The 14282-nt window shown below is 33.1% G+C and overlaps 1 protein-coding gene across 1 annotated transcript; it reads left to right on the plus strand.

Annotated features, from left to right (window-relative positions):
* The first annotated feature begins 3438 nt into the window (after positions 1-3438).
* Positions 3439-8829, plus strand: LOC133199726 (UPF0696 protein C11orf68 homolog). Its single transcript, XM_061335592.1, has 3 exons — positions 3439-3467; positions 6066-6184; positions 8022-8829. The coding sequence occupies exons 2-3, from the start codon at positions 6090-6092 to the stop codon at positions 8521-8523; spliced, it is 597 nt and encodes a 198-aa protein (XP_061191576.1). The 5' UTR covers positions 3439-3467; positions 6066-6089; the 3' UTR covers positions 8524-8829.
* Positions 8830-14282: the final 5453 nt, after the last annotated feature.

Genomic DNA, 14282 nt, shown 5'->3' on the forward strand with positions numbered 1-14282 from the left:
TGGCTGTTTGGATTATGATTTCTTTTTATTTATTGAATATTATAATGGTTTTTGTAACATTTATACAATAAACAAACTTAAAATCCAATGTTCTTCAGTTTTGAAACAACAGTTTCAATTGAAAACAAGATATAAGTAGTCATTCTTAGGGAGGAAAAGGTTCCATATAATTGATAACATTAACACATGTTAGAAAACATCAGAATAAGAAAAATATGTGTCCATCTAGTTTTACAACAGGACCTTGGGCCACAACACTCACCAGAGTAGCCCTGCTGTTCATTCAAAGATTTTTAAGATATTTTCTTCTCCTCTAGATTTTCATGAAAAATGTTGATCCTTTTCTGCCCCCTACCAAAACTCTAAGGGGTCCATGAATCCACATATCAAGGATGTTTCAATATCAATACAAATAACATTGCCTTGCAGTTTTGAAAAGAGAATTCTTTTCCTATGGTTTTATGCGTGTCTTATGAAAAAAATTAATCCCAGTTATGGACAATGCTAAACCAGGGTCATAATTTGGAGGGGAAAAAATCCACACATCTTGGGAATGTTTGGAAATTAATGGTTCTGTTCAGGTTCTTGAGAAGATTTTATTCCCTTAATTCCCACATATCACACATCTCCTGTTATGGCCCCACCTTACCCCTGGGGGGGGGGGGGGGCTTGATTTGAACAATGTACAAGTTATATAATGTCAGGAAGCTTTCACTTTGTTTCATCTTATCTGGTCCAATGGTTCTAGAGTAGAAAAGTTTTAAACAATTTTAGTTTGTATTCCAAATGGATGTAAAACCCTGATCCCCTATTGTGGCCCCAGCCTTCCCAGTGGGGCCATGTTTTCAAGAATTTAGAATGTAGGTTATATCAGGAAGCTTTCACCAAAGTTTCATCTTTTCAGGTCCAGTTCTTAGAAAAAAATGTTAAAAGATTTGTTCCAATATATTCCAGCACAAAACTTTGATCCCCAATTGTGGTCCCACCCTTCCCCTGGGAGCCATGATTTTAGCAATTTAGAATATACACTTCCTCAGGATGCTTTCACATAACTTTCACCTTTTCTGGTCTAGTGCCAGTAGTGGTTCTTGAGAAGATTTATTAATAACCCCATTGTATTTTTGCCTTTTCTTGATTATCTCCCCTTGAAAGAGAGCTAGGCTTTGTATTTGAAAACAGAATTTCCTTTTATCACAGGATTCTTTGTGCCAACTTTGGTTAAAAGTGGCCTAGTGGTTCTGGAGATGTTGTGAAAATTTTACATACGGTAAGACAGATGCTGGACAGCGGGTTATCGCAGAAAGGTTCACTTGAGCTTTCAGCTCAGATGAGCTAAAATATAGAGAGGTGGGTCCATACCCCAAGTAAAGATTCTTAGAAATTTAAAGCTTTCAGCCAAAAAAATCACATACATCTGACATACTGATGGTATAACCTCCTCCCCCTTCCTCAATCATCATTGAAACAACAAGCCCGTAGCAACGGTTTCAAAAGGGGGGGGGGGGCTTTCAAAAATATCTGACAAGCAAAAAAAGCTAATTTACTGTCCAAGTCCTGGAAATTGCCAGTGCTCGACCTTGCAAGATCAAAAAGTGGGGGGGGGGGGGACCACCAGTATCTAAAGGAAAATTTACTATAGCAAAATACTATACTCGGAAAAAAGCCACCACCACCCCCCCCCTTCCCTTGTACTGGTTCATTATTGAAACTAAAGCTGAAAAGGGTTAATAAATACTCTAACTGGGTACCAGGTGTTCTATTATTCACATACACACACAAGAATCTTTCATATTCAAAGTTAAAAAACTACTTGTAACTAAGTAATCTGATTTGACTAACAAACAGGCACTTAGGAACCGGAAATATCCCTCCCCTATATTTTTGTCATTGCATACAAAAGAAAACAGCTAATTTACGGATGTGACCTGTGTATGTCAAGGTACGTGTCTCCCCTGACTAGACAGTGTATGATGCATTTTCAATCCTTATTTGAAGATATACATGTACATCAGATGCATTTCAACTAAAGCTTTCATAATTTTTTTGCAATGGAACGTGGAAATGCTACTAGTACTACATGTAGATATCTTTAGTAGACGTGTTGAATGTTAACGTTGTCTAGAGAAACTTGAAGTTTGTGTCAATTTCTGAATAACTTCCTGACATTACGGAATATTTTATATACAGTTACAAAGCTTAATCATAACTTATGAAAAGCATACAGCCGTTCATTGAACAGTTGACACCTCAATGACAGAATTTCGCCCAAGGTATTTTGTAATATGTTTGAAATTGTAATTCAGCCACTGATCTTGACCGACTCCAGGTTGTAAGCTGGTACATGTAAGAGCAAGAAGGAATTTCCTAAAAAAAAAAAAATATTAAACCGGTGAGTATTATCTAAACAAGAATACTATTTCAGGGGATTCTCAGCGGAGGGAATATAAATAAAATTAAAGAATTCTGAATAACCCTTGAAATACCAAAGGTACATGTAGGCCTATCTTTTAAGTCTGTTTTGGCGTTCCATACTTAGCCGCAAAACATATGGAATGTTAAACGAATAGATTGCTGTCAAAAAGGAGATACTACGAAAGCCTAGAGGGATCAAATAAGAAAATGAAAAAAAAAAAATTAAAAAGTCGTTATTACGACTTTAGAAAGTCATAATAACGAGATAAAAAGTCGTTATTACGACTTAAGAAAGTCGTTATTACGAGATAAAATTAAGTCGTTATTACGACTTAAGAAAGTCGTAATAACGAGATAAAAAGTCGTAATAACGAGACAAAAAGTCGTTATTACGAGATAAGAAGTCGTTATTACGACAAAGTCGTAATAACGAGATAAAAAGTCGTTATTACGACTTAAGAAAGTCGTTATTACGAGATAAAAAGTCGTAATAACGAGATAAAAAGTCATAATAACGAGATAAAAAGTCGTAATTAACGACTTAAGAAAGTCGTAATAACGAGATAAAAAGTCGTTATTACGAGATAAAAGTCGTAATTACGACTTAAGAAAGTCGTAATAACGAGATAAAAAGTCGTTATTACGAGATAAAAGTCGTAATTACGACTTAAGAAAGTCGTAATAACAAGATAAAAAGTCGTTATTACGAGATAAAAAGTCGTAATAACGACTTTTTATCTCGTAATAACGACTTTCTATCTCGTTATTACGACTTTCTTAAGTCGTAATAACTACATTTTATCTTGTAATAACGACTTTCTTAAGTCGTAATAACGACTTTTTATCTTGTAATAACGACTTTTTATCTCGTTATTACGACTTTTTATCTCATTATTACGACTTTCTTAAGTCGTAATAACGACTTTTTATCTCGTAATAACGACTTTTTATCTCGTTATTACGACTTTTTTAATTTTTTTTTTATTTTCTTATTTGACCCCTCTAGGCTTTCGTAAGATACTTTTATATTGCACTGATTTAATTCAGACATTCAGGTAAGTATATGTACATCGAATGTATTAATAACCTAGCTTTAAAACGTATGTTTGATACAATTTAATCTTATGTATTCAGTTGTTCATTTTCCACTATTTTCTCACGCAGTTTTACGTAATATATTCCGTGAATAAGAAATGAAAGTGATATCATTGCGTTTGCATATTATACCTTTGACTTTTTATATCATTTTAATTGATAGATAACAGATCTTTTAAAAACGGTACTGCGTAGGTAGAACGTTCAGTCTGATTAAAATCTTGCGTGTATGTACATATATATCCTTTGATCCGCTCATATGTTCTCAGAGTTGAAGAGATCAAAGGATAGGATTTTAGGCAGATTGACATACGAAAGCCCATTGTACGAGAATTTTTTTAACCTACGAAAATGAGTTCAATGGGCTTTCGTATTGACAGAACGTTCTATCATTAAATTTAGGTTTTAAAATATTTCCTCTTTGCAGCTGGGCCCGTTGCCCCTCCCCCCCCCCCCCCAACACTATTTCTGAGAATAAATTATAGCCTTTTGCTGTAGTTTTGATATATTTTCTTTAGACCCTACTTCCTACTTGCCCCCTTCTTTTTGTAGCTGTAAGGTCGAATTTGGGGAAAATTCAAAATTTCAGCATTTGAAAAAATATATATATATCGAAAGTTCGAGAAAGTCACGTCCAGACCCCCCCCCCCCCCCTTTCCAATATGATTTCGGAGCTTGGACAGATCGGCAGTTTAGGTTGTTTTATTATTGTTTTTTTAAATATGTTTTTATTTATTTATTGTCAATTTTATTTCCGGGAGGTTCCCCCCTCCACCCCCCCCCCTCCCACCTTTGAAAAACGTTGGTACAGGTCTGCTACGGATCCAAATTAAATATAATCGACTATTATTGAAAGTCTATATATCATGACATCCGAGTTCAATTCAAATGAATCCGGTTCCTACATGTACGTCCATGTATTTACACTACATTTTATCTTTACAATATCTTTTTTCCATTTAACAAATCTTGCAGAAAATAATTTCATGTATAATTAAAATTATTTCATGTATGATTTGAATAATATATAATGTCATGTACTTTTCTCTGTTATTGTTGACAAAATGGATGATACTCGGACATCGTTTAATTTTTGATATCATAAATATTAACACTGTCCCCCATCAGACAGTGTAATATGAAAATATGATAATGAAAATTATATCATCGGTTCAATGTAGTTTTTTTTTTTGGGGGGGGGGGGGCACAACTAATCATTTTCAAAAAAGGGAGTGGTTTTTTTTACGTATACTTTATATATCGGCAGTTATTGTCTCCTACGTCCACATGGGATTAACTTATTATAGCAACTATTAATTAAAGGTCTCAGTTAACATGAAAATGATACTAAAAATCAGGAAAGAACTGTGCTGTATTTTACCAACTATATGATTAAAAAAAATTACCAAAATAATATAGAATTGTTTCTTTTGAAGTGGAAGAATAATGATCTTTTGTCCCGAAAATGAAAGCAATATAATCTTGATAATTCTCATTCCAACATAAGTGTTGTTTTAGGCAGTAATAAAAACACACACATAAAAGTTGGACAATATATTAAGCAATTCCTAGTCTATAGTGTTGAAAAGAGGTGATTATCTGTCGACATATTTATCTAAATAATTGACTAGTATTTATGTATCATATGCTTATAAGTGCATGATTGATATAATTGATATATTTGTTTAGTGATTTCCTAGAAATCGTAATTTTTTTTAATTAAAACAGAAATCCATGTACATTACATTTCGATGCATTACTTTTCACATATCCTTCATTCCCACTATTCCCAGTATTGTAAGATTTTTAATCATATTTCTATATATTCCTACGTCACCCATCCTTTTATAGCCCTACCATAACTCCAGGGACAATTATGAATTGAACAAAGTTGTACCTAACCTACAGGAACGTTTTGAATTGAGAGGATTTATTTTAAGTATACCAAGGACCTGGGAAAACGGAATTCTTATCGTGGCCCCACCACCCTATTATAAAGGCCAAGAATTGAAATAACTTGAATAATCTTTATATGATGATCTCGGGTTTATGTATACAATGTACTTGCACTTTCGGGAATTAAGATATTTTCTGTATGTTAAACAATGAAAGACAGTTTTATTTTATTGCTTCTTAGAAATTGTTTGAAAAGTTAAACAAACTAATTTAAAGAAATCGCTCATACACTACATATCATGCACGCATGTTCAGCGAATTTGCGTAGATACTTTCTTATTAGGGTCGGATCGATGATCTATATCGAATTTTTGGATTTTATGTTATCACGTGATCTGACATGGGTATATGAATTAACAGAAGGAATACAGAGTCTGTTCGTTCAACCTATGCCATGACAAGTCTATCTTGAAACTTGAGTTATAGAGAACAAATACTCCAGTCCTTGCAAAGTAACACTTAGGTCATTGATCGTCATGCATAGAACATAAGCTATATGCGTATCAGCATTTTTTATTGAGCACAATGAAAACTTTTACCTGTTTTAATAATACTATATAAAATCAGCAAATTTGGTAGTACATGTAACAGTTCTTTTTCAGGGGTGTGGCAGTGAAAGGAAAGCTATGGGGGTGAGTCCTAGCTATATCAATGGGTCGAACGAAGAATCTATTGAAGAATGGCTGTCATCCCACAAACCGTCGACATCGTTGACACAAGGGTATATTTTTTGTTGACATTATTTCTATTTTTCAATTTATACTACAATTCCTTTAGACGCGAAAGTTCAATGCAGGCTATGCTTTCATGTTGTTTAACTCCCAAAATCTGTCTGTTCTCAGGTTATCTTCATTTAGGACTTATTTTCTAGATTTGTTTTCCTTTTTTTTTTGGGGGGGGGGGGCTTTGCATGGTGGACTTCAGTTGTAAAATAGATGTTTAGATTAGTTATTGTTAGAGTTCCCTATGGTTAGCAGAAGAGTTTAATACCATACAGTACTGGGTTCAGTTGCAAATTTTCTTTCGATGAGAAATATGTTTCTGTTCTTTTGTTGTTGGGAGTCCTGTTAAGAGTTGTAGAGGGTTACTAGTATTTTAATGATGCACAGGTTAGCGGAGTTATACAGAGGATGCACAATCTCAGAAATTCTAACTTGTAACTATATTTTAAAAGTTTATGCAATTTAATCAAAACTTTGATATACTTATATATCAGTCTATGACCTTTATCAAAATGCTATTTTCAAAACATTCTTGTTTTGTTAGCTCACCTGAGCTGAAAGCTCTTGAAAGTGAGCATTTCTGATCACCCGTTGTAAGGCGTCCGTCCGTCTGTAAACTTTTCACATTTTCGACTTTATCTATAGAAACACTGGGCTAATTCCAACCAAAGTTGGCACAAAGCATTCTTGGGTAAGGGTTGGGTAAAATGAATTCTAAATTGTTCACAAAGGCTGAGCCATTGTCCAAGGGTAGATGTTCAAGAAAATGCAAACAAAAAAGGTGGAGGCACTAAAAAATTTGCTTCTCAAAAACCACTGACGAAAAAAAGTTCAAACTTATGTGGAAACTTCTTGTGAAAGTGTAACTTCAAAATTATTCAAATAATGACTCCCGTGGTTAAGGTGGGGCCACAATAAGGGGGAAATTTTACATTGAATATATAAAAAAAAATCTTCTTCTAAAAACCACTGGGCCAGAAAATGTGAAACTTGCACGGAAGCTATCTGATGTGATAAGGTTGGGGCCACAACAGGGAATGAAAGTTTTACATTGAAATATCAGAAAAATCTTTTTTAAAACCTTCTCTAGAACCACTGGACTAGAAAAGATGAAATTTTTGTGAAAACTTCTATTGACATAATGTAGATTCTATTTTATTTCATTCATAGCCCAAAGAGTTAGGGTTAGGGTATATTAAGGGGTCAATTTTTTCAAATTTAAATATATATATATAATAAAAATTTGTTATTCTCAAGAACCACTGGACCAGAAAAGGTGAAGGCTTCCTAAGGTAGAGTAGATATAAAACTGTTCAACTCATGCCCCTGGGGAGGGGGGGGGGATTTGTGGGGCCACAATAAATTAAAGTTTTGCATGGAACTATATAAGAATTAAAAAAAAATCTTTTAAAGAAACACAGTGGAAATATTAATTTGCAAACATCCCCATGTCGTGTGAATTTGATGGGTTTTTTTTTTAAATTATGGACTCGGATTAGAGTTGGCTGAAAGCAGGATTAAGTTTTATATAATGCATGTATACAAGAAAAATAAATTCTTCTCCATGTATAACTGGCCATTTTAGTCATATTGATTTTGAAGCATTCGCATGGTGTGTGGATTCAGAGATCACTTAGAGTGGGGTCATAATATGGGATCACAATTTTTCAAGAGAATGTAAAAAAAAATCTTTTTAAAATCTTATGAACAACAGCAGGGCTCAAGTAAGTCAGGTGAGTATTGTGGCCCATGGTCGTCTTGTTTTTGTAATATATTCATCAACGATTTCAACATTTTAGCAAGTATGCAAACTATTATTTTTTGTATCTTGAATAGCACTCGTTGGTTGTGGGTGAGACGCAGTGCTGATGTCGAAAGCAACCGGGGCGTCAATCTCAAGGGTCTGAAAGAAGACTGGGAAAAACTGAAACGGAAGGGGAAAATTTCGAAAGAAGATATACTTCACTTGGCAAGAAAGTACAATGTTACTCATGGAAAATGGATGGTTTTTGAAAGGGTTGGATCAGACGGTGACGAGTTATGGGCCAAGATAGCAAAAGGTGTATCCTCGGGGCTCACGCTTTCGACCTCGGCCAAAATCAGTACCAGCCCTGGAGATCAACACGTAATCTGTTTATATAATAACAATTTCCTTGATCAAGAGGAAGTTTTTGAAAGTGAACGAACAATAAGAAGTTTGGGGGTTAAATCCCGATTGATATACAAACCAGATATCTATACCCATTTGGGATTATATCAGAACAATAAATGGAATATCAGGGCAAGCCTATACATCAGTAATTATGATCACGTTAAAGAAAAGAGTAAGATTGATTGAATACGAACACATACGTGGCCTGTGACATAGTGTGGTATATGATCTATTCCCGAGAGAGAGCTAAAACCAGAGAAAAAATACGTAATATGGTCGAGATTTCAAGTTAAGTCGGGAATAGCAGACTCCCTTAAATATCTATAGATATATGATTGGACCATAGGCACTAGGCTTTATTAATAAAAAACAAAAACGTAAAAATACTATATAAATATGCTGTAGTACAAATATACTTATTATATATACTTGCAGGGATCTTCCATACATGTGTACTTTGATTTTCTGAAATATACATGTACATAGTAATTAACTTTAGTGCCACTCACTGCTTATATGTTATTTTGTTGTGTTCATTAATTTTGTATTCATACACCCCAGTTGAGGTCTTTGCCTTAAATAAAAACTTGAAATTTGTATGTCTCTACGTGCAATCGTTTTCGGGTCATAACTTTCTTGATCTTAATTCAAGGTCATTCGGACAAGTACAGGGTCACGGGCGATAAAGTGTAAAATTTGTGTCCGGTCCGTAACTTTTAATGAATGAAATATATGGTAATAACGAACAGTATTCTAGCTCCAAAGTCCATTAAACAATACAAATCAGGAGCAGAGCAAACACGGACCTCTAAAAGATCAGAGGTGGGATCAGGTGCCATGGAAGAATGAGCATCCTCTGCCGACCAGTCACACCCGCCGTGTGCTTCTTGTCATGATCGGGAAATAACGGAAAAATCCGTCGACAATACAGTATGTAAATAATGACCTTTAACAATTAGTATGAAAAACGTCAGTCAGTATTTGATTTAATGATGATTGTTTTGCTGACAAGGTCATTGTATCGACCATAGAACTAATGAAATTATGACTTTAAACGAAACTGCTGATATTCTTGTTTCATCAACTTGTTTGTCAATAACCTACCTCATTTAAGAAATTGGTCATACGTAGAGCATGTCCATGCGCATCGACTCAACTGAAAGATATAAACCCCGTATGCAGGTGATGAAGGTATATTGCTGCATAAGTAAGGGAAGCTGACGATTGAAAAGTTAAATTCATCACGTTTATCATAAAGCTTGATTATTAGATTACCATAAACGTTTTTTCAAGTAAAATATCCAAATATGAAACAGATGTGTCAGACCCTGTGGTATCTTTTATCTCAAGCTCACCTGGATATATCGTATCGACATAAGAATGGAAATAACCATTGTTAATTGACAATACGTCGTCGATATATCTAAATGTCGAGTTGAATGCCACAGCAAGTGTTTTCTTCTTTTCATGTATAAGATTTTGGACAATATGAATACCAAAAAAGGTCTGCTAATAACGGAGCGCAATTGGTACCCATGGAAATCCCAATAGATTGTTGGAAGACATGGTTTCCAAAAACCACATAGATATTGTCAATCAGAAACTCAAGCATATTTTTAATGTCAACTTCAGGGTACTTGTGTATACAATCGGAATGTTTTTTAACAAAATAATTTTGCAAATGACCAATGACAAGGTGAGTAAATTTACGCGTTCCATTTTCATTGAAAAAAGCAGCTGTCAATGATGTCAAAAACCCTGGACTTTAATTTATCGTAGGGAATGGTTGAATATAAAGTTGAAAAGTCGTAAGTTTTTATGTTGTTGATTTTAGTAAAATTTTTGTAAATTCAAATTTTCCAAAAGTTCCTTGGAATTTTGAAGTATCCAAATCTGATTTACATCACTTCTCGAATACATTGTTGCACAGTACTCCTGAAGTTTCTTCTTCACTACTGTTAATATTTTAGAGGAGTAAAGAAAGAGGCTTGGTACTGGAACCCGCTATGTATCTTTGTAAGGATTTTTATGAAGTTTCGGAATCCAATATAGATATGGTAATTCAAATTCATTTTGGTTGTTGGGAATATTAAAAATATTCAAAGACATATGATTTTGAAGAATTTCCTCCTTAGAAAGGGAGCTATGGGTATAAGTTGGATTACCTCTTGTAGAATTAAATCCCAGTTCCTCTGAAATATAATTTTAATAATGGGGTGCGTATCATTACCGCTACATTTTCAAAATTGTCATTACCGCTACATTTAAAAGTATATACATGTACATTACTGCTACATTGCCTCTTTCGTTAGTCAGCTGCATGTACAGGTTGATTAAAAGAAAAAAAATAATACAATCATGCATAAAACTTTGTTTCCCCTACTCACCACGGGAAGACTTTAAACAGGATGTTCCTTTCAATTTTTTATTTAAAATCTAATTTAATAAGACATTTTAGAAAGTTTTAAAACCCAGCATTGTTCATGAATAAAACACACAGTCTTTGCATAATTGGTAGAGCTCTGAAGGCCATTTGCTTGACGTACTGTGGCAAAAGAAATGTAAAATACATCAATGGTTTGTAGTTGTTTATTTCTTTGAATCAAACATTATTCCGTTAAAGAAAAACCCTCTCAAGTCTCAATATATCATAAATTGGGAAAAAATATATAAATCAGGAAAAAATGGTGCAGATATAGCAGAAGCATGTAAATGTCATACTTTGTATTATGCTCAGATTTACATTTCAAAAATAATTTCATTGAGTCTAGATACATGTATATGTACAATAAAAATAAAATTTCAAAGAATTTAAAAATGAAAGGCTTCAGGTCCAATGTGTATGAAATAAGAGGCATGCAAGCATTAAATTAGTACTCTGTATTTGTTCTACATAATTTATCATAATGTGCACAAGTCTTTATTTTTAATAATTTCTATATAACTATGTAGATATAATTTACAGACACTGCCTTCTTTTTATGTTATATGTATATAAAATAACTACATTTTGATCACTTTTCCATACTTTCATGGGAGTATAAAATATGAGATTCCATTTATAAACATGAACATACATGTACAGGGCAAAATTGTTGCATACAAAATTGAAAAATCACAACCGTGACCATTCTAGGAAACATTGTCATGAAATTGAGTCAGTAAACTTATACATATCTATATGGAGAAAAAAAAGACTTTATTATTTTTTCTTTTAAAAACAACATAATACTGTAAACATATTACACTATGCTGTGTATTCTATTTAATGCTTTTCGTGGACAACAGCTTTAGCTAATCAAGTACATGAACATTACTTAATGTCTTGTGTAAATATATGCATATAAAGCATATACAGAAAAATACTAAATCAGATCTACACTAACTTGTTGAAAAACCAATTTCTGTCAAATACTGTTCACCACAAATAAAATACTAGGTTGGAATAGCTGGGCGTCAGTGAGGGCAGCAGCCAAAGACAGAGGCAGGTGGAGGAAGTGTATTGGGGCCTTATGTGCCAGTGGGTGTAAAGAGGATAGGTGAGGGAGGTGACAAATAAAGTACATTTACAGTAACATCCATTGTCAAGTTTGACATCATAATACATGTATTGTCATGATAAAAATTTTATATAAACTGAAAACTGTCTACTCAAAAGTTATTTTCACTCATCATTTATGGTTTGTGACTTAATTCAATAAATATTTTACTCAGAAGTGAAGAAGATTGAACAGTGGATCTAAGAGTTACCCTGTTCTCTCCAACAGTAAAACAATATCCTGTAAACTTTATGTAAATTACCTGATTACAATGCAATATCCTGTAATCATTATGTAAATTACCTGATCACAAAACAATATTCTATAGCCATTATGTAAAATTACCTAATTACAAAACAATATTCTGTTACCATTATGTAAATTACCTAATTATAAAACAATATTCTGTAATCCTTCTGTAAATTACCTTATTACAAAACAATATTCTGTAACCACTAAGTAAATAACCTAAATTACAAAATAGTATCTTTTAACCATTATGTAAATTACCTGTAAAAGCAAAGCAAAAGGCTATAACTACATTCAGAAAGGTTGGTGAAATTCATATCATTATGCACACAATTTGACACTGTAGATAATACTTAGATGTAGTCTTAGCCAAAATACTCTTTTTTCTGTACAGTGCATATGTATAAAATTGTTAAGAAAAAAAAGGTTTTTAACATAAATTCAATAAACAAGCATCAGTACCATTCAATAGAACTTGTACACTTATTTTTGTTCAACAATATGATAGTCCAGATAATTGGGGAGATCAATTTTTGGGACTTCATGAAAGTAAGAATAGTCTTCATATCCATTTCCACAAAAATCAATGATAAATCATCTTTGAGATTATAATTTTAAAAAGATCTGCATTTAAATTTCTAGCATTGTTTTTTAGTTGTCAATGCAAAATATTCTCTTTATGAGAAAGAAGTTCTAATTTTGTTGTGAATGAATTACCAACTTGAACTCACATGCAAGAACCATCTGTAAATATTGCAATATTCTTTAATCCCAAACCATTTCTTTAATGGTGTACCATATTAATATAAAAATTCAAATGTTATTATGCATAAAAATTGAATGTCAGAGCAAATCACTTAATGCATAAGAATAATTTACTTCCCAGAATTTCCTGTTTTTGTCTAACTCTGGCATATTTTGCCAGACAGTATTTACCTATGGAAATTCTCAATTCTTATTTCTCTGTCAACCTTGGCATGTTACAAATACTTGCATGCACCAAAAGAAATAAAAAGATTTGATCATGATCACCCTTTCAATAATAACTAGAACTGTCCAAAAGGGACAAATACCCCCCGCTGGGTTTTTTAGGAAAAGGTGCCAAATTACTAATATTTTATGGATCTAAGTGGTTATATTCACAATTTTCTTATAAACATTTAGAGTAAAAATATAATTGCTCATTATATTTTTTTAAATGAATGAAACTAAGGTGCAACCTAATAAAATAGCAACACTAATATATTGTAATTACTATGTTTTTTAATACATTGCAACTATCTTTCATCTTTGTGGGACATGACACTGAAATTGATTGTTGAGGGAAAAAAACAACATACATGTATTATACAAAATCAAATTAATCTTGATAACTTTACATCAAATTTATTTTATAAATAAAAAGCTGGTCAGTACTTTGACGGACAATAAATAACAATTAAGAGAATTAGAGAACAGAAATCTTTAACTCTTTTGCCAAATTCCCAGGAGATATAGATAACACCTGCTTGATCAGCGATGCCCTAACAACTTCCCACACTGAACTCATTAATTAATCTTTAACTGGATGCATGTCCACTCATTACTCCCAAGGGACAAATGGATTTACACTATCTGCTGTGTAATGTAAAAACTGTTTTTAATACCTGGTGATGTATTTTTTTTTAGTTTTAATGAGTAGTTTTAAGCTGTAGTTCACATTTTTGTACACTTCAGATGTTCTAGATTCTATGTCTCAAACCTTAGACATTTATAAACCCATAATGACTAAGTCAATAAAAATGAAAAAAAAAAACATCTGTAAAATGCAGAAAAATTATCAAATAATGTTGAAAATACCAGGTGTACATCTTCATATGGTAAATAATGAGTGTACAAATTTTCATACAAATCTATGTAATAGCCTCTGAGAACAGGTCCGGACAAAACCACACAATAAAAATGAAAAAAACACCTGTAAAATGCAGAAAAATAATCCAATCATGATGAAAAAACCAGGTGCTCACCTTCATATGGTGAATAATAAGTGTACAAATTTTCAGACAAATCCTTGCAATAGTTTCCGAGAAACGGCCTGGACAAAATCTCGTCTACAGACAGACGGACAGACAGACGGACATGGTGATTCCAATATACCCCCTCCCTAAACTTCGTTTG

The sequence above is a fragment of the Saccostrea echinata genome, unplaced genomic scaffold (assembly GCF_033153115.1).
Source record: "Saccostrea echinata isolate AGI-Se365-2 ecotype Australia unplaced genomic scaffold, CSIRO_AGI_Sech_v1 ptg000035l, whole genome shotgun sequence".
In the NCBI taxonomy this organism is placed as follows: Eukaryota; Metazoa; Mollusca; class Bivalvia; order Ostreida; family Ostreidae; genus Saccostrea; species Saccostrea echinata.